At 37.3% G+C, this 22,283-nt stretch overlaps 1 protein-coding gene across 1 annotated transcript in view; it reads right to left on the minus strand.

The window, feature by feature from the left end:
• The window catches only part of GALNT3 (polypeptide N-acetylgalactosaminyltransferase 3), a 29,899-nt gene extending 18,436 nt beyond the window's left edge, over nucleotides 1-11,463 (minus strand). The window contains exons 1-2 of the mRNA XM_036745534.1: nucleotides 10,955-11,463; nucleotides 2,305-2,477 (exon numbers count right to left, since the gene is read on the minus strand). Coding sequence (XP_036601429.1) covers nucleotides 2,305-2,477; nucleotides 10,955-11,463 — 682 coding nt within the window. The remainder of the gene's footprint in view (nucleotides 1-2,304; nucleotides 2,478-10,954) is intronic.
• Between the last annotated feature and the right edge of the window lie 10,820 nt (nucleotides 11,464-22,283).

A 22,283-nucleotide genomic window follows, 5' to 3' on the forward strand; every position in this document is an offset into this window, starting at 1 on the left:
ACAAAAAAATGCAAAACAAACAAAAACAGTGCTGAGACACTGCTTTACTAAAAGGTTATAGTCCTTCAAATCAAGAAAAACTAATGTTTTAATCTCCATTTTAACTCTCCATAGCTGAATAAAAATCAACTTGCAACACACAAAACACTCATCTTTCATATAGATTAATGACTTGGAAGGTTTTTGAAAAAAAAAAATGAGAGGGGCTAGGAATTAGATGAATGGATGTCAAGTGGGGCCAGAAGAAAGTATTTAGAGGTCAAGGGATTTTACTGTGTCAAATGAAACACATGTGGATTTAAAGAAGCAAATTCTAATAAATCTTTTTTTAAAAATTGGGATGAAAACAGGAGTCTTGGATAAAAAGGATGAATACAGAATCTTGAATAACCTTGTGATTTTCCCAACCTAATGAAGGAATCAGATGCATCTGGGAACATGGCCTCCCAGAAAGTAACTACCTAAGTATGTTGTCAAAAGACTTATTAACACCAAACTACCTACTACTAAGTCTTAGAGCCTTGCAGAATTGAAAGTTTCCAAGATATAATTAGCATGAAAACATATATTAATTAAGACTAAGGAAATATGTAGTAATGTGCTATTATAGAAACTTATAATTCCAAACTAAATGAGATGTCTATTGGATAAAAACTGGGACAAGCAAGTAATGGGAAAAACCAAGAGGCCAATCAAATATAGTCACTATAATCATTTACCTATCTACTCAAATATAGTTAACTCTTGGTTACTTATGCTACATGACCTTCTTCCTATACTGATCTTCAGTTTTCACAACTGCCTCAATGAAATATGGGAATATGGAGAAGGCAAATGCATATTCAAATATTTATAAGTGCATCAAATTTATTTTTTATTCTATCAGTCATTAGAAAGTACAACAAAGTTGACTGCTTAAAACATGAAGGAGGTGGGATTCTAGGATCAATTGAGAAAAAAAGCAAGCCTATGTAAACTGATCCTTAAATACACTAGAACTACTTCCTAGAAATAGAAATGGGAATAAAAATTGTCAAGAAAATACAATCATAGATGTGTTCTGCTTTAACAAAGTAAGAATTTACAAACAGATGTATTACAGGTGTTTAAAGGTGTATAATTCTTTAATTTATTCATTTATTCTGGGAGAAGCTGGGATTCCCTATCTCTCTCAGGGTAGAAATAAAATAGCCACTTACAGGCCTGATTCCACTATTCAATGGCACCAGGAGCTTTGACTTGCTATGTTTCTGACTTTGGCTGGTTTCCCCCTCCTTAAGCAGTCCAATCCCTTCCCTGCCCTTTGCCTGCCTCCCCTGGGGCTTGCAATGTGATGCTAGACTTGTTGCAGATACCCAGCAGCTTAACCCTACTCCTGGCAGCTCAGAACTCCCTAACATGGGTGATCTAACAGTATCAGTCTCCTCAGCATCAGTAATTACAGGCATCTGCCACTACCTTTTGGCTATTCTTCTTTTTAAAGGAAGCACAACAGGTTTCCTTTCACAAACGCATCCCCCTCCAATGTTTAAAAAAAAAATCCAAATTAGAAAATTTAGATTTCAATGAAACACTTCAGTTCACAGCAATCTCACTCTCCTCTAACTCCAAAGTCAACACCATTCATTTGATCATTTACGTCTTCTTTGTCATATATTGCTATTAAACCCTTGTATTGTTCTTTCATTTTAACATGTTTATATCTCATTTCCCCAAGTAGATTATATAATTAAGCAGAGAGCAGGGACAGTACTTCTTCAGTGCCCAGCAGTTACTTTACTGAACATGTCTTCAATAGGTAATTCAGGATTGTAAGATTTTTGGCATTGGAAAGGCTTTCAGAAACCATTAAATTCGGTAATTTTTTTTAAACATTTGAACATTAAACATTTGAAGAAGCTAAAGGTCTCCTAAAGGTGCTCAAGGTCACAAAGGTGGACTGACTGCATAAAGTAAGGTCCACCGGCCTGTAATTTAGACAAAAGGTTAGATTACCCTCCAAAACTACTCCCACAGGGACCATTTAGAATCCTGGAGAGAAGGTAATAATCGCCAAAATGATTTTTCAGAACAATTCATTCTATTTAAGTACTCCTGAAGTTATGAGGAAAGGTACACTTTACAATTTTTCTTCAGCCTGCAAAAATACTCAAATGTCTACTCCCACTGATCTCAACTTTCCTTCAACACAGATCATCCAAAGGAGGACGGCATGTCTCTGAGAAGGTAGATTGACAGCTAAATAGATTTTAGCTAACCCCATGCAGTCTTATGAAGGATAATCTAATTGCATTTTTTTCTTACCATCCTCACTGGCATCATCTACCAAAATGATTTCTTTCAGCAGTATGGCTGGTGAAGAATAGAGTACACTGTGGACTGTTCTAAGCAGAGTAGACCATGCTTCATTGTGAAAAATTATTATGACACTTGTGGTAGGCAAGGGAGGACAGCGTTTAAATTTTTGCTCAATACATCTGGAAGTTAAAAAAATAATCTAAGTTACAGATTTCACATTTTACCTCAGATCTAACATTACTCACATCAACATCAGGTTTTTTTTCATTTCATAAACCTTTCTAAGGACTGCACTTATGGGTGTTTTTTTATTATATTTGCTATAATGCAAACAGATCAATTAACTTTGCCCAAGAAGACACCAAATCCATGGAAAGGCAACTATCAACAGTGTACTAGGTATGTGCAAAGTAATATAGCGCCATACTGTAGCTTCAGTTAGCGTAACAATTACACATCTAACGTAAATATTTCTTATACTAGAAACAATCAATACATATAATCTGAATATTAATTCTTTCCCTCAAAATAACCTGATTTTCTCCTTTCATTTAACCTGAAAATGTATAATATATTGTTAAACACTCTATTCAATTAAATTCTCAGAACGCAATATTCATGCAAAAATTAGTTGTTAAAATTTTATTTTGCAAGCTAAGTTGACACTAATAAAGTTACTTACCTTAGGCTCTAGTAAAAGAAAAGAAAAGCTGATTTTCTCAAAATGTTCTTGTCGTATCAAAAAATACTAATCCAAAACAAAATACTCAACAAATCTGATCATCACAGTGTACTTCAGGGTTTGAAGGGACTTCAGAAAGAAATCATCTAACTACTAACCTAAAACAGATTCCCTCTACAACATCTCTGATAAATGATCCACAATAAATTCTATCTGTGATTCCCAAATCTATATATCCAGCCTTCATTTTTCTCCCAAATTCCAGTTCTCCATCTCCAAATACCTATGGGACATCTCCACTCAGATGTTTTACAGGTATATCAAATTCAACATATCCAAAACAAAACTCATCTCTCTTCTTTCCTACCTCATTCTCTTCCTAACTTCCCCATTTATTTGGTGGTGTCACCATTCTTCTAACCACCCAGGCAATGTAGGAGTCATTCTCCACTTTTCACTAACTCTCACTTTCTATATTCAATCAAACGCCAAATTTGTCAAGTACCCCATCATCAGTATCTCTCACATCTATCACCTTCTGGATCTCCCCACCAAAATAAACACACACACACCCATATATACACTCTCTCAACAACTTTTGCTCATGAAGAGCTTAACTGCTCTCCATGCACCCAGTCACTCCCATAATACATACATATTGTTGCCAAACTTATTTCTAAAGTTCAAGTCTGCCCATACTACTCCCTGCTCATAAAGTGTTAATGGTACATTTGAAATAGAAAGCTCAGCGGGGGTGGTGTGGTGGGGAGCTTTGACCCAGCAATACCACTACTAGGACTGTATCTCAGAGATTTAAAAAAAAAAAAAAAAGGAAAAGGACCTATATGTAGAAAAATATTTATAGCAGCTCTTTTTGTGGTGGCGAAGAATTGGAAATTGAGGGGATGCCCATTAATTAGCTAAATAAGCTGTGGTATATAATTATGATGGAATACTATTATGCTATAAGAAATAATGAACAGGATGATTTCAGAAAAACCTAGAAAGACTTCTATGAATTGATGCAAAGTGAAGTGAGCAGAACCAGAACATTATACACAGCAACAGAAATACTGTATGATGATCAGCTGTGAAAGACAGCTATTTTCAGCAACACAATGATCCAAGACAATCCTTAAGGACTTAAAGATGAAAAAATGCTAGCCACTTCCAGATCAAGAACTGATTGAGTCATTGAATGCCGAGCAAAGCATACTATTTTTTACTTCATTGGGGGGTGGGGGGGAGGAGCAGTCTGTGTTCTCTTTCACAACATAATATGGAAATATGTTTTGCATAACTGTATTGCACATTATAACCTACATCAAATTGCTTGCCTTCTCAGTTGAGGAAGGAGGGGAAAGAGGGAGAAAATTTGGACTCAAAATTTTAAGAAATGAGTGTTAAAAATTTTACATATAATTGAGAAAAATAAAAATGTGAATTTAAAAATTAAAAGCAATAGGGGTGGGTGGGAAGTGGGAGAAGGAAAGAAGAACTGGAAGCTGTGGATACCAGGAAAGGTCTCATGCATAATGTGAATCTTTAACCGAATTTTGAAGGAAACCAAGAATTCCAAGATAGTTGCCTAAGGTATACCAAAACAATCACTGCAAAACTCTTCATGAAAGCAAAGAAATGAAAACAAAGCAGGTAGCCGTTAACCAAAGAATAGCAAAAAAGTAAACTTACTATGTGATAGCAAAGGACTATTATTGTGTAGTAAGAAATTACAAAAATGAGGAATTGGAACAAATTAGGGATGATTTGTATAAATGAATGCAGAGCAAAATTAAATAGAAGCAAGAGAAATAGGCGATGACTACAACAGTGTAAGTGAAACGATAACTGAAAGGAAGCTGAAGCAAATGAAAAGTCAATTAAAGTCCTGGACAAAAGAAAATAAAACCTATCTTTCCTCTTAAGCCAAAGGAATACTAAAACAGAACATTATATATATTTTCACATGAGGTCACTGCACAAAAACTTCTGACTTAAATTTTTCTCTGTGAGGTGTTCAGTCTGTGAGGACAGGGGCTAAAAATCACTGCTTTTTGTTAAAAAACAAAATGTTTTGTTTTTTAAATCTGGCCTTGACAAGATCTTTGTGTAGCCATATCTGTGTTCTTAGATATTTCCCATTTTCTTCTTGTAGGAATCATTAGTGATTGCATCATCAAAATTTAGTTCTTGAGAACTTCTCAGCCCTTTTTTGAGCCAACTTTAAGATTCTCAAACCATGGAATCCTATTATCTCATCTCTCTGAAATCTTCTTTGAAATACAGGTTACTATGGCTGAATTCTAACATGATCTCTAAGATAGTGTGGTGTCTTATTCCCAAGGTTTCTACTCTTTCTATTTCAAAAGTCAGTTCCTCTTGGTGGAATCAGACCCAGACAAGCCCTCCAAAACTGTTTTCTCTACTGTGTGAAGGATGGATTTATCAACAATGCACACAAGAATTTACCAAATTCTCTGCCTTTAACAGAGGCCCCTCCAGCAGGGTTTGGAAAGCTTAAACTCATAATCTCAACTAAATTTTGCCCCTGTTCCAGATCATCATGAGGAAGATGCTTCATTCATTTACTCCCTTTGGCTGGATAGTCCATATGTTCCTATGACATTTCCTCCTACTCTTTTAATTTAACCTAATGTTCAATAGCTAAAACATTTATTATAAACTAAGCATACTAGAAGTTAATAACTTCTTTAAAAGAAACTACACAAGTTGAATTGCTGGATAGAGTAGCAGAGAAAATTCATGCAACTAAGACTAAGTATCAATGATTACTCAAGAATCTTTTTTTTAAAGACAAACTTCAATGACATCGAAGTTATAATAATACCAAAGACAAACCTTTGTTGACTTTTCTGTTTTCACCTCTCCCTTGGGTCACATTTCTTTAGTCTAACCCCTTTTGCGTGTTGTACTGCCTTCAAAGGATGTTACCACACTACTTTTGGTGTTCATGTTATAATATTATGCAAGCCCTGCCATTTTTTTTTTTTTGCAACTAGATCCTATCTGAAATCCAAGTTATATAACAGTCTAGCAGGATCCTTGTTTTGTTTACCTCCTCAGTATAAGTATAATTCAGTTTATAACCAAGCTGAAAAAGTTCTTGCCTGATTCTTCAGAATGAGCTCATATACATCATCTCAGAATGGCCTAGATCTGGAGCTAAATCCTAAAGTGCCTCCTGTGGCACTGGAAACAAATAAACTTTTGACTTTCAAGCTGCATCAGATCAATTCTTGATGGAAATTTTTATGGGAGGATAGGGATAAGAACTAGACTGTGATTTTATTGGTACAGGAAACTTCCAGGTGAAACTACCAGTGCATGCTGGCACCTTCTCGGCAACTTATCGGCTTAGGGAAATACCAAGGGCACCAAGAAGGTAAGTGACTTACCCAGGGTCACACTATCAGTCAGACAAGCATTTACATATCCATAGCTATTATGCACAAAAGGTAGGACCAAGTTTCCCTTGCTCTGATGCCAGTTCATCTACCACTTCAGGCTGCCTCTGATAGACAGAAAAATAACAATGGCGCTGGGAAGGTTGGGGTAGGGGAAGGGTGTGGAAGGGTAAAAATGAAGCATCACTGGGAGGTGAGGTGTGTAGATCTGACAACTATCAAATTAAATACTTATCCAATTTATATATTCACAAAGCTGGAAAATATAGCAAAAATCACTGGACGAGAATCAGTACCAAATCTGAGGTGATGAAATTTAACAGGGATAAATGTGAAGGCTTATACTTTGATTAAAAAAAAATCCACCTTAAAAGTATAAAAGGAGGTCGTATGATTAGACAGTAGTCTGACTATAACCTCAATATGAATCGACAGTGAGACAATGGGGCAGCTAGGTGGCGCGGCAGGGTGCTGGGCCTGGAGTCAGAAAGACTCTTCTTTCTGAGTACAAATCTAGTCTCAGACACTTAATGTGTGACCCTGGGCAAGTCACTTAACTCTGCCTCAGTTTCCTCATCTGTAAAATGAGCTGGAGAAGGAAATGGTAAAACACTTCAGTACCTTTGCCAAGAAAACCCCGAATGGGGTCCACAAAGAGTCAGGCATGACTGAACAACAAGAACTAGGGAAGAAATGACCCTGCTATATATTCAGACCAGTCAGACTACATCTGGAGTACTGCAGCTTCCAGATGGAGAATATTTTGGAAGGATGTTGAAGAGGTATATGGTATCCTAAGGAAGGCAACCAGAATAGTAAAAGACCTTGAATTCATACTTTATAAGAACTGAAGAAACTGGAGATCTTAAGTCTGAAGAGCATATTTAGGAGGGACACGATTGCAACTTTTCAGTTATCTGAAAGGTTGATATATGGAAAAGGGATTACACTTCTGCTTCATGGACCCAGATGTCAGAATTAGTATCAGTGCCTGGAAGCAGAAATGAGGGAACTTTAGACTTGGTACAAGGAAAAAACTTCCCAACAATTAGAGGTATCTATAGGTGCAAGAAGATACCTCAGAAGTCTATGGGTTCTCCCCACCCCCACCCTAAGTCTTCAGGCAAAAACTGAATCCTCATTGGTGGGTATGTTGTATGGCATATTCTACTTCAGCTATGGGGGGGGGCTTCTGAGGATCCTCCCAATTCATATTCTGGATTCGAGGTAGAAGAGTGTTGCCCAAAATGAGTAATTCTCTTCTCTCTCTTATTCTAATTATAATTTAAAAGTCTCTCCTAAATCAAGGATCCATCCTATTTAAATGCAGGATATATGGCTATGATAATTAAAAACAAAATTAACAAATGCAAACCTGACTTTTTAGTACAACACATAGAAAACAAACAAAAAAATAATGAAATATGTGAAATCTGTCTAAAGTTCCTCAATATACATTTTCAAGGAAAAAATTAAAGTTTGGCAATTTTTTGTCTTACAAGTATTCTCTGTTCAAATAAGTATTTAGAAAAGGGAGGAAGTGATGACAGAAGGTTTTTCTTTTTAACGTTAGTATATAATTATGTAACTCATTCATACAACTCAAAACAAAGATACGGAGAAATTCTGTAGAATTAACATAAATATGAACATTTAAACCTGTTTTCCTTTAAATATCTTACCATTTCCTCTTTTTGTCAAGTTTTAGCTAGAATTGTGTGTGTTAAGACTGCAGCTTCTAAATTCAAGGCAGAAAAAGGTGAATATACAAGCATCAAAGCCAATTATTTTCATAAAATTTCAATGTAGAATCTCCTTTCAACTTATACAATTTCTATTCAACAATTAGCACAAGGTGCTTCTTTTTAAATAATATTTTTAAAACTTACATAAATCTTTTAAAGTAATACAACTAAAATAATGCAATTTGTCATACCAGACATTTAAAAATTTTATCCCTGAAACTGGGATGGGACCTTTTAAGTCTAGCCTTTTATAGGATCTGAACACACTTATTTTTCTGGTTAACTAGTGGATGGAATAAGACAAATTCTTCAAATGGACATTAGCAGATGCAATTTGTCATTTTTTACTTTTATGGGCTTCAAAGTAAAAAAAAAAAACTAAGAAATTAAATTTCAATCAAGTTAGTCCTGAGCAATCTGGAGCTTTTGGATGTCTGGGTGTTTTTCTGTAATCAGCAATTCTTAAGTTACTTAATGATTAATAGCAATGAAAGCTAATGTTATATATAGAGGAAGAAAGTAGGAAAGGGTTTAGGATATTGGAAAATGTATTTTCTCAATCTTGTGCTGGAAATGTGTCCATCTTGAGCAAAAGCCAAATCATGATGAAAAGTAAAAATTCATAATGATGGGTTTGTGGAATAATTTTTCTTTTAATCACTGACCCCAAATCAACAACATAATGAAATAGTGAATGCTTTTCTACTGGCCTGCAAGAAGCAATTCTGCATTCCATTTACTGTATTATGTAAACATACATATATACATGTTTGTAGATGCATGTATTTATGTATGTGTGTTTGTAAAAAGAGAAAGAAAGCTGAGAGTGAGACACTTAGAGAAACTAGGTACTTTGAAAGGCACATTTCAATTGCTTTATTATTGGGAAAAGTCAACTCTACTTACAGAGCCCCTTATATATGAGAACTAAAGCATTCTAAAGATGTTCTTTCATCTCATTATACTGTTCCTGTATGAATTATACTAACTTACCTAAGATCACATGGAAGAGACACAGAGTCAAAAAGGAAAGAAACCCATCCTGCCATCTTTATTTTCAGTGTAATCTGATTTAATTGGGGAAATCTAATCACCTTGGCAGATAAGTCTAGGGTAGTTAGGCTTCCTCCATTCCCCTCACTGCAACCTGTTTAGCTGCCAAAATTGAATACTGTTAAAACAGGAAAGGCAAGGGTGTGTATATTGTTTGCTCAAGTTTTTTACTTATCTTGTACCCTTAGACTCAACAGGTATACTGATAACAATGGTATTTATCCTAACAGTTCTTTAGTTTGCTTAACAGCCTTTAATGTCCCCTCTCTGATGTGAAAAATCATAGTTAACTTGCAACTAGAAAGAAGAATAACAAAGGCCATATACCCCAAACTACTGAATATAAGATAAACAATATAAAATTATTTTTAATAAATCTTATTAGGCAGAAAACATAAGAAAATAACTTGTAAGTCCTAAATATTCATTAGTACAAAAAGAATTGAATTTTAAGAAACACAGAATTGCTATTAATTCCTAGAGGGCAGAACCCAGGTGGAAATAACTGTACCAGGATGCCTTCAAAAAAGGCAACCAGCAAAACATTGGGCACTGTATCATATAAACTACAAACTATATTAGTAATATTTCTGTGGAATTTTAAAAAAAATGTCTAATAATAGCTCACTTATACTTAACACCTTTATTGTCAAAATTCCTCTGAGGTAGGAAGGGATGTATATGTTGGACTGCCTCCCCTTTACATATTACAAAGTCTAAAATAACATGGATGAAATGTTTCACAAACCTGTACACACACACACATGCGTGTGCACATGCGAGCTACATACATATGCTCATGTTAAAGCTAGAAGGAATACTATACACAGTGTTAAGTATATGTATCTGTGTATATATGTTTATATACAAACACAGAATACATGTATGTGTGTGTGCATGTGTATACTCATACACTCATATACTTAACAGACTGCAGAGTTCCTTCTAAATCCGAATTTGTGCACTGTGCATATACAGTATGTTCAGGTTTGTGAAGTATTTTATGCATATTCACACTCAATACATATAAGTATTATTATTATTATTATTCCTTCCAGTTCTAATAACCTATGAGCAATTCAGACCTAAAATTTAGTCTCAGTTTCTAGACTGCATGTACCTGGTCTTTCTCCAAAAGCCCATGAGTGAGTGACCTGGAGTTAGGGAAACCTGAGTTCAAATTCATCCTTATTAGATATTTGCTAGCTGTGTGACACAGGGCAAGCCACTTAACCGCTGCCTGCCTCAGTTTCCTCAACTGTAAAATAGGCATCATAATAGCTCCTACCTCTCAGAGTTATCAAGATAAAATGAGATGGCATTTTTAAAGTGCTCTGGAAACCTTAAAACACTACATACAAATGCTAGCTATTATTGTGGACTTGAAGTCAGGAAAACCCAGCTTCAAATTTCACCTAAGACACTTGCCAGCTGTGTGATCCTGGGCAAATGGTTTGCTCTTTCTGGGCCTCAATCTCCTTATTGGTAAAATGGAAAAGGGGAGAGGAAGTCTGGAGCCAAAAACCTGTAAACTCCAATATTTCTTAAACTCTAGATCTTCAATACTATGACATATCACCATTTGTAAAACAGCAAAAAATAAAAATAAAGGTTACTTATATATCGAACTTAAAGTTATTTTTCAAAAGGTTGCCTTCAGACTTCAACTGAGATACATAGGTGTTGATCTCAACACACTAACACTGTTGTGAATAGTAAAACCATGGGTAGGTAGATAGTCTTCCACGTACTCAGGAGGTCGAGTGTCTGGTCCAAGGTCTCGGTGCAGTGAAATCCGGTCACTAACAAAAGCATTAAAACAGTGTTTGGCTTCCCCACGCTCTTTTTCCTTTTGTTCTTCAGGACTTAAATTGTCAGGCTTGAATGGTTTCCCAGAAGCACCGGGGGCATTGGAGTCCTGAGGTGGGCGATCTAGAAAAGGCTTCAATTCTGCCGCTGTGTAATATCCTTGCAAACATGGTCTATCCCCAGCATTATTATCTTGTCTAACAGGGGCTTTTATCTGCAATTTGGGCATCACATCTTTAATATTGTTCACAGCTTCTAACATGAGATCAAACATCTTGTTTTTGTTTTTCTCAATCCCTGATACATCTTTGGAATCTTGAATGCTTACTTCTCTTTGCATTAAAATCAAAAACACCATAAAGAAAAAAATCACCGCACCAAACTTCCAGAGCTTTTTGTGGTGAAAAAATTTTTTACAGAATAGTTTTATCAGTAGTCTTATGTGAGCCATTCTGACATTAACAGTTTGTCACTTGAAAAATAACAGTTATAACTTCCTCTATTACTTGTGTTCTTTATCATAGATTTGCTGGCCAAAAGGTTTCTTGAAATAGTAACACCTAGAAAGAACAACAGGCGGCATTAGTACATAAGCAATCCAAAGAAAGGCGAGGACACACCACCACCACGACCACCAATAACATACACTCTAAAGAATTAGAGACATAGAATTGCAGGGGTTCCCCCCTAGTAATCATTTGTGTTTTGTTATTTCTCCCTTGGTAATAACATTTGTGAAACCTTTTCCTTTTTATATAGAAAAGAATGAATTCTTCTAACTTATCACCAGCAGAGACCCCAATTGGGCTAATTTTGGGAAAAGGTCTCCAAAAGAAAATATGCATTTGTGGGTGTCATCTAAATATATGAAAAATAAATAGATTTTAAAGTCTAATACACATTTCCAACCCTGGGAGGTAGGGCCTATTATTATCCCCATTTTACACATGAGGAAACTGAGGCAGACAGAGGTTGAGTGACTTGCCCAAGATCACACAGCTAGCCAGTGTCTAGTAAGGATGAATTTGATCTCAGATGTTCCTAACTCTGGGTCACTCATTCATAGGCTTTTGGGAAAAGTCAGAGGCATATGGCTTAGAAACTAAGAAACTAAATTCTAAGTCTAACTTGCTCATGGGTTATTAGAACTGGAAGGAATAATAACAACAACAATAATTATTATTATTTCTACATAATAAAAATAAATCTGTATTCCAACTCCAAACTCACCATGATCAGGACTGTCCTAAAGTTGGCACACTGAGTGCTATCTTCTAACAATGATTCAACAAATAAAGATTATTCATCTTCAAAGCTTGACAATATAGAAGCATGAGAAAAACAAATTCATTGATCAACGGGCTTCCCTACGCTCAATACACTCCCATGGCTCTATATTGCTCTGAAAATAAAATGTTATCTCTTCTCTGTAGCTTTTAAAGCCTTCAATTCCAACTGAGCCTGGTGTTAGGAAGATGCACCTTTCTGAGTTCAAATCTGGCCTCAGACACTTACTTATGTGACCCTGGGCAAGTCACTTAACTCTGCCTCAGTTTCCTCATCTGTAAAATGGGCTGGTGAAGGAAATGGCAAAGCACTCCAGTATCTTTGCCAAGAAAGCCCCGTATGGGTTCACAAAGAATCCCACACAATTGAAATGACTGAACAATAACAACATTCTGGCCCTGACCAATCATTCAGTCTCACTGGACATTACTTTCTTATCTAAACGCTGCAATCCAACCAAACTAGACTTTTCTCTGTTCTTCATACGCTATACTCCATCTGCCACCTGCACAACTTTGCGGTGACTGTCCCACATGCCCAGAAAGTATTCCCTCCTTCCCTTTGCATTAGAGAATACTCTTTCCTCAAAACACAGCTCAAGAGCCGTCTTCTTCATGACACCTTCCGTGATCTTCCCAACTGCTAGTACCCTTTCTTCTCACTACTTTGTATATATTTGTATTTATTCACTTTATATTTAGGTTTTATATGCTCATATATGTACCTGTTTCTCCCATTAGAATGGAAGTTCCTTGGGAATGGGAATTGTTGCAGTCTTTGTACTTGTACCCTTCACAGTGCCTGGCATATCATAAATAGGCAATGAATAAATACTTAAGGGGTTTTAACGCTTGTTTTTAGAATTGCTGTTTTTAGCAAATGTAAACACTATCTAGACAAGCATTTTTTTAAAAGTAGTGTTGAGCTTTTGGGGAAGCTTATTACCAGCAAATAGGTTTAGGTCAAACAGGTCTATTAACACAATAGGTTTGGGTCAAATGGGTCTATTACCACCTGTCAAGATGAATATGATGAATTCCTGATTACAGGAGATGTTTATAGGACATATCTAATGACCACCATCCACCAGGGAGCAAACCTGGGAAGGAAGAAAACCAATGATGAGGCTGTTCTGAGCCATCTACACAGTAAAACTAGAGACAGATTCAGTCCAAGTTGCTAGAGACAGCTCATCAGAAGGGAGGGGAGAGTTAAAGCCAGGAGAGGGCTGCAGCCTGCTCTATCTCTGGCTGATTTTAAAATTTTCAATGTAAACAAACTTCATAATTTGGAAATTGGAGAACTACAAATTAGGCCTTGATACATTATTTTGTTGATTGTATAAGACTTAAAAAAATGAAGAACGTGTTAATAGTGCAGTTTAACCTTAAAAATGTCTTATGTATATTTCCTCCCAAAGAGATAGTGGTTCAACGTTAAGCAGCACACCTCTGCATGAAGACTATCAGAGACACCAAAACCCCACCCACCCAAAAACAACGAAAAACTGACAGGAAGAGGTGAAAATCTATTTTCCTTTTGCTCATGTCTTACATTAACTTTTAGGGAAATATTATTTTTAAAATTCAATTTAATGAACATTAAGAACTTTGCGTAAGACTCCACCTCTGACCCGCAGGCATTTTCACTAGGCTTTCCTCCTGCCTTGAGGCTTCCTCCTGTTCATCCTAAATTCTAGCATCTTCCCTTTGTTAATTATCTCCATTTTTTTCCCTGTACATATCCAATTTGTACGTAGTTGTTTTCAAATTGTTTCCCTCCTTAGAATGTGACCTCCTTGAGGGCTAGGATTGGGGTTTTTTTTTTTAAACTTTTTTTTCCTCCTTGTATGCCCTGGGCTAAGCACAGTGAGAGGCACAAGGTGATAAACATATGAATAAAACATTATCTGTGACATCACTAGTTTAGTTTAGTAGTAAAGATGGGCATACAAATAAGCATTATAAAAAAAAAATAAGTTCATTTAAGCGAGAGAATCACAGTTCTAAGAGAAGCCTGAGGGAAGCACTTCTACCTGTGAGAATCTGAATGTTTATGGAGATTTATAACTGTTAGTGTAGTTTACATAGAGGATCCAAGTTGTACGTCACACTGAGACTGGCAGGACAGTTTTAAGTTTTGTTAAATAGCTTTTTTCCAAATGAAGTAAATTATCTACTACTTCCCATAAGTAATACAATGGACTCTCTTTGGGGAAGGAAACAAGTATTTATTAAATGCCTACTGATGAGGGCACAGTCTCTGGGAACCCCCTTGTATCTGGAATACAGTCTCTGGGAGCCCCCTTGAACTGTCCTTGAATCTTCCAACTAGATCTGGCCTTCCCCTAAGGCCATAAGCCTTACCTTACCATTAGGCCCACATCTCTACCTAGCCTGGTCCTTTATCGTCCAGCTACTTCCCACCCTTGATACTATCAGTATCCATGCCTTCATCTACTTCCCACCCTTAATTCCATTCTCTTGGTTCTTGGACTCTGACCTCATCTCGCCCTCCTTAGACTCCTCCTCAAGACCCTCCCTAAACCCCTCCTCTAGTTACCCCAGACCACCCCTCAATCCCTCCTACAACCTTTGTGTATATAATCTCCATTTTGCCTCCATGAAGGCGCTCAGGTTCAATCTAGCTCAGATTGAATCTGGCCCGCTTGTGAAAACAGGTGTCACAAAGGGTGGGATTTCTTAAGACAGCCCATTATGGTGAATCCCTAATAAACTTTGTCTTTTCCCTTGGCTGAGAAGGCTTGAGTCGAATTCTTTTGGCAGGACCCAGCATGTAGGTATTTCGGGGTCTCGAGCACCCCTATGGTTCCCCTACCATCATGATTTTTGCTTTAACCTCTTCACTACCATGTGTCAGACAACTGTGCTAAATGCTTTATACATATTATCTCATTTGGTTCTCAAAAGGTGGGTGTTATTATGATCCCCATTTTACAGTTGAAGAAACCAAGGCAGACAGGGGTCACACAGCTAGTTAAAGTGTCTGAGGTCAGGTTTGAACTTAATTCTCCCTTACTCCAGACCCAGTTCTCTCTCCACTGCACAATCCAGCTGCCTCTTTGCACTACAGAATAGCCACTCTATCTCAGGCAAAACTCTAGCCAGATTACGTAGGTTCTAAATTACACCAGGCTGGCAGGTTTATATTTTATCATGTTCGAAATAAAAAGTCAGTGAAGTTTTTTGAATGGAAGAGGGACGTGATCAAAACTTTGTCTTGTGCACGTGGTGGAGGAGGAGTAGAGGGGAGGAGGCAAAGAGGGAGGAAGGTAGAAGAGGGGAGAGGAAAGGAGAGAGAGACTGTGGGTTTTACATATGGAAGAAGTTGAGATCTTGAAAGCTGAAGAAGAGGGGAGAAAATATTTTGAAGAAAATATCATAGTGAAATCCTACTGGTATAGCTAAGGCTGACACTCCTTGGAAAGCATGGTATTTGGTTCTCCACAGATTATTTTCTGACTAGCACCCTAAAGTTGCAGCAGACACTGAACTCTTGAAGATTTTAATAAAATACTCAATCTGGTACAGAGGAAAGTTTAGACATTCACTTTCTAGAGCTGTTTGCCCCAAATAGTGACAACACGCAACATCAGGAAACACATTAATGGTAAGTTACACTTACATTAAGGATGTTAAAAATATAGATTTTTCTATTGATATATTATAAAATTTAGAATAAATCAAAAGGGTTGGCATTTCTCATTAGGAAAAGGTTGGCAGTCCCCGGTCTTTGGCTAATGTCCAAACCTGCTGATTTTTTAACACCCAGTAGACTTATTATAAAAAAGGAGGCCCATTTGAGTTTGGACATTAAAAAACTATCCACCAGTGAAAATCCAGGGCAGCTGAAAATGAAAGCCAGATGGAGTTGGCACAAGAATAATGACCTAAAAGGATTTAACGCACAGAGAAAGGCCAGAGACTGAAACTAATACAAACGAAGCATTAGGCTATTACAATTGTGTAATGCTATTAAAAAAAAAAAAAAGAAAAATGTTTTGCAGTCAACTCTTTATTCCTGTTTCATCTATATTTTATAGATGGTGAAACTGAGTCAAAGAACAATCCAGCAACTTAGCCAAGATCACACAGTAAGTGGGTGACAAAAGGACCTAGATTCAAATTTTGGTTCTGTTTTAGTACCTGTGAGAGCTTGAGCAAGCAACAATCTTGCTGATTCTCAGCTTTCTTACCTGCAAAATGAGAGGATTGGTCCAGTTGTCCTCTATGGTAGGTATCCTTCTGCTCAAAATCCTATGCTCTCACTCCTACACCTAGGCCCGAAGTAGGCAATTTGTAATATTCTCAGAATAGCATTTTTTGCAGAGCTGCATTGTTCTTCACCTTTCTTTAAATAGATACACATATTTACACATATGCACATCATCTCAATCAACAAGCATGCAAATGCCTATTATGTGCCAGGCACTGCACCAAATTCTGCAATTACAAAGAAAGGCAAAAATGTGGTCCTCTGCTCCTAAGGAACTCACAATCTTTTTATTAATTTTAATTCATATTGTTCAATTAAGAAGCATTTATTTTCTCTCCCTCTCAACTCCTTCCATCCTTCCCTTCTCCCCTTCCATGGAGAAAAAAAAAAAGATAAAAATTTTGACAAATTTACATAGTGAAGCAAAATAAGTTTCTATATAGGCCATGTCTAAAAATATATGTCTCATTCTGCATTTGGAGTCCATTAACTCTGACCTCAGCTTCAGTTCTCTATTATCATGGTTGATCATTACAATGATCAGAGTTCTCAGTTCTTTCAAAGTTGTTTGTTTTTATGTCTATTACTGTATAAATTGTTCTATGGTTATTGCTCATTTCACTATGCATCAGTTCAAATGGGTCATCCCACGTTTCTCTGAAATCACCCCAATTGATCATTTCTTAGGGCACATTATTACAATCTATATATCATAATTTGTTGAGCAACTTCCCCAACTGATGACCACCCTTTTGGTTTCCATTTCTTTGCCACCACAAAAAGAGCTGCTATAAATACTATTGCATATATGGGTCTGTTTCCTCTTTCTTTATTCTCTTTCAAGGAACTCACATTCTAAAGGGGTGGAGGGAGAGCAACCAACAAGTTACATACAAGATCGAGGATAGACAGACAAAGGAAAGCTAGTAAAAAGAAAGTAATCTCAGAGGACATGGCCTAGGGTGGGGTGGGGAGGATGAGACACCATTAAAAGACCCCATAAAAAGGTGGAATTTGAGCTGAGTCTTGAAGGAGGTCAAAGAAGCCAAGAGGCTAAAGTGAGGAGTAAAGGCATTCCTGGCATGGAGGACAACTCAAGAACCGGTAAGGAGTCAGCTGCAGTATCACATGTGAGGCAAGTAGGCCAATGTAGCTGGATCAGAGAGTAAGAAGACTGGAAAGGTCTTGAAAGGCTTTAAACGTTAAACATAGCATTCCTATTTGATCCTGGAGATAATAGTTACTGGAGATGGAGATGGTAGCGTGGGGTGGGGTGGGGTGTGACAAGGTCAGATCTGTGCTTTAGTAAAATCACTACTGCATATTGTAAAGATAATCAACTTGGTAACTGATCAGTACAGTAATCCACCACAACTCTAAAGGACTCATGATGTAAAATGTCATCCACCTCTAGACAGAGAATTGATGGTCTCTGAGTACAGTTTGAAGTATATTTTTACTTCCTTCAATTTCCTTGCTTTTTTTAAAAAACATGATTAAGGTAGAAATATATTTTACATGACTTCATATATTATATATATGCATGTATGTATATATATAATGAGTATCATTATTTCTTGGCTTCTCAATGGGTGGGGGAGGGAGAGAACTTGGAACTGAAAATAAAATGAACACCACTACTGCAGCTGAGTGGAGAATGGATTTGAGTGGAGAGTGACTTGAATGCAAGGGAGACCAATCAGAAGACTATTTCAAAAATCTAGGAGTGAGGTGAAAAAGGCTTGCAACAGGATAGCGGTTCTTAGTATGCCGAAGGGGAGGTATATGACAAAGTTTTAAAAGTAGAAATGCCAACACTTCACAATAGACCAGATATTTGGAGTGTGAGGAGTTGAAAGTAACAATTTGTTTGGGGAGCCTAAGTGACTGGTAGTATCTTCAATAGTAATAGAAATGTCAGGGAGAGGGTGGGGAGGGTTTTGAGAGAAAGATAATGAATTCTATTTTAGATATTTTGACTTTAAGATGCCTGTGATATCCAGCTGTTGTTGGCCTAAAGGCAACTGGTGATGCAGGACAGGCATTTGGAAGAAACTAGATTTGGATATAAAGATCTGGGAATCACCTCTACTGAGACAATAATTGAATCCATTGGAGCTGATGAAATGACCAAAAGAAACAGTACAGAAGGAGAAGAGAAAAGGGTCTAGGAAAGAGCCTGGGGGGACACTCAGAATTAGCGGGGCATTACCTGGATGAAGATTCAGCAAGAGACTAGGGAGTTGTTGGTAGAAAGAACAGGAGAGAGCTATGTCATGAAAACCTAGAGTGGAGGTAGTATGCAGGAGAAGACAGTGATCAAAAATTTCAAAGGCTATGGACAGGTCAAGAAGAATGAAGAAAAGGCCATCAGATTCATCAATTAAGAGATCATTGGTAATTTCGGACAGTAGTTTTAGTTGAATGATGTGATCAGAATCCAGAGAGGGTTTAGAAACAAGTGAGAGGAAAGGAAGTGGAGGCACCAAGTATAGATGGCTTTTTCAAGGAGTTTATATTATCTCAACTGAGTCTTCGCTGTGGTAAGGTAATCCTTTTATACCTCTCCTTAACTAATTCATCATCCCACACACCACAGCAGGTTTTCCAATGTTTTTCATCCCTCTTCGAACTTCTCACAACTCTCTCCTCTCTAAGTATATCAGCTGAGAACTTTGCCTCATATTTTGCTGAAAAAAAAAAATAAGGTCATTTACAGAGAGCTCCCTCTCCTTCCCTTTTCCATATTTCATATCACTCAGATGCCTTCTACTATTATCTCTTCTATCCTTGTTTCACAAGAAAAGATGGCCCTCTCCTTACCAAGACAAACCCCTCTACTTCCATAAGAAATCTCATTCTATCTCAACTTCACCCAGTAGATTGTCCCCTATCATCCTTACTCTGTCTGTAATCTTCAGTGACTCTTGGTCTAATAATGGCTGCTTCCCTATTACCTACAAATAAGCCTATGTCTTCCCGGTCCAGGAAGGAAGGAAGGAGACTCACTTGATCTGTCCATCACTATGATCATCCTATCTCTCTCCTCTCTTTTGTAGCTAAATTCCTTAAGATGGTTGTCTGCAATAGATGTCTCTGCTTTTATTTCTTTCATCTGCTTAACTCTTTTCAGTCTGATTTCCGACCTCATTATTCAAATAAAGCTTTTCTACCCAAAGTTACAAATGATCTATTAATTGCCAAATCTAATGGCCTTTTCTCAAGCCTCATCCTTCCTGACCTTTCTGTAGCATTTGACATGGTTGATCACCCTCTTCTCTCTGGATTTTTGTGACACTGTCTATTGGTTCTCCTCCTACCTCTCCTCTTCTCTGTCTCCTCCATTAGATCATCATACATACCATGCCCCTTAAAGTTGGAGTGTAAGACTTTGTCTTCTCCCTCTATACCATTTCATGTGTTGAACTCATCAGCTCTCATGGTTTCAATTATAATCTATATTCCAATGCTTCTCAAATAGACTTCTCCAGCCCAAACTGGGCTAGACCTATCTCCCATCTCCAACTGCTTTTTAGAGATCTTGAATTGGATGTCCTGTAGAGACTTTAATCTCAAAGTGTCCCAAACTGAACTCATTATTATTTTCCCCAAACCTTCTCCTTCTACCCACCTTCCCAAATACTCTCAAGGGTACCATCATCCTCCTAGTTTACCAGATTTGCAGATTTGTTTACCAGATTTACCAGATTAGGTGTCATCTTCAACTCCTAACTCTCCCCACTCCCCCCTGCCCATGCCATATCCAATCTCTTGCTAAAGCCTGAAGATTTTACCCTCATCACTCCATGCCTGGACTATTTCAGACATTCAGCACCCCACACCTGGACTACTGCAACATTCTGCTGGTCAATCTCCTTCTGAAAAGTCCCTTCCCACTACAATCCGTCTTCCACTTGTCTGTCAATGTGATCTTTCTAAAGCACAAGTACGTCCAAGTCACCCCCCCCCCCCGCCCACTCAAACCCCAGTGGCTCCCTATCACCTCCAGGATTAAGCAAAAGTCCTCAATCTGGTTTTTAAAGTTCTTCATAATTTGGTCCCTTCCTACCTTTCTAGTCTTATCCCTTACTCCTCCACTCCCCCTCCATATATTCTGCAATCCAATGGCACTGGTTTCTGCTGTTGTTTGCCCACAACACTCCATCTCCCAACTGAATGTTTTCATTGGCTGTCCTCCATACCTGGAAGGCTTTTGCTCATTTCCACCCCCTAGCTTCCCCGGTGTCCTTCAAGATTCAGAGTAAATGTCATGTTCCACAAGAAGCCTTTCCCAATCCTCCTTAAATCTTCTTAGTACTTTCCCTCTGAGACTACCCTCTTCCTCCCCAATTTATTCTGTATAAATTTTGTTTTTACATAGTTGTTTTCACGTTGTCTCCTCTATTAGACTCTGAGCTCCTTGAGAGCAGTAGACTGGGTTTTTGTTTGTTTGACCTCTTTGTATCTGAAGAGCTCAGCACAATGCCCGGCACATAGTAGGGGCTTAGTAAATACTAGCTAAGTGAGAAAGGAAGGAGAGATAAAGGATGGTAACTAGTGGGTACTAGAATCAAGTGAATTTTTTTTTTTAGTGTAAGATATATGAGCAAAACTTTAGATAGCAAGGAAAGAGCCAGTAGATGGAGAGAGATTAAGGATGATAACAGGCAACTTGCTCCTCTGAACCTATAATTTTATCAGTGCAGATATTCTATCCATCAGTGTAAATTAGCAGCTCTATTGTAACTTATAGTTTTAAAGATTAGCCAGAAGTGAAAGGATAAACAACTTACCATTAGTGACACAACTAGTATATATCATATATGGACCTGAACTCAGGTCTTCCTCATTCCAAGGCTGACTATCCACTGTACCACATTTCCTTGCATATGAAATTATATTCTTTTCTTCAATAAATACAAATGATATTTTGCATCAGCCTAATTGATATTGGTTTGCATGTTTATTTAGCCTATTTCATTTAGTTTTACTTAATTATCATTTCTATTCAGATGACTCCCAGATCACTATATCTAGCATTTATATAGTGCTTCAAGATTTGCAAAGCACTTTACAACTGTTATCTCATTTTATCCCCCACAACAACCATGAAAAGTAGATGTTATCTTCATTTTACAGATGTGGAAACTGAGGCAGATGGTAGTTAAATGATCTGGTCAGGGTCACAGAACTAGTTAGTATTTGAGGTTGGATTTGAATTTAATTTTTCCTGACTCTCCCAGTCTTTCTCTCTATCTGCTATACTACCTAGCTCCTGTCATCTATCACCAAATATTTATTGGACATTGCACTCAATGTCCTTAGGCATCTCAAATTCACCATAACCAAAATGGAACTCGTTATCTATACCCTAAAACAACCTCTCTTTGAAGTTTTGCTAATTTTATCAAGGGCATCATCATCCTTCAAATAACCCAGGTTCACAACCTCATTGTCATCCTTGATACCTCATTTTCCCTCAAGCCATGTATCCAACAAATAGCCAAATCTTGTCAATTTTGCTTCCATTAACATCAACACCCCTCACATCCATTCGCTTCTCACCATTCACATGGTCACCACTCTCATGTAAACTCCTTGTAAATAGATTGTTTTATTTATTGTATTTGTATTCCTAGCAGTTAGTACATACTAGGCACTAAATGAATGCTCATTAATTGCTCTTCTCCTTCCTGGATACTTCATGCATTTCCCTGTTTCCAATTTCTCTCCTCTCTAATCCATCTT

The sequence above is a fragment of the Trichosurus vulpecula genome, chromosome 2 (genome assembly GCF_011100635.1).
Source record: "Trichosurus vulpecula isolate mTriVul1 chromosome 2, mTriVul1.pri, whole genome shotgun sequence".
Lineage (NCBI taxonomy): Eukaryota > Metazoa > Chordata > Mammalia > Diprotodontia > Phalangeridae > Trichosurus > Trichosurus vulpecula.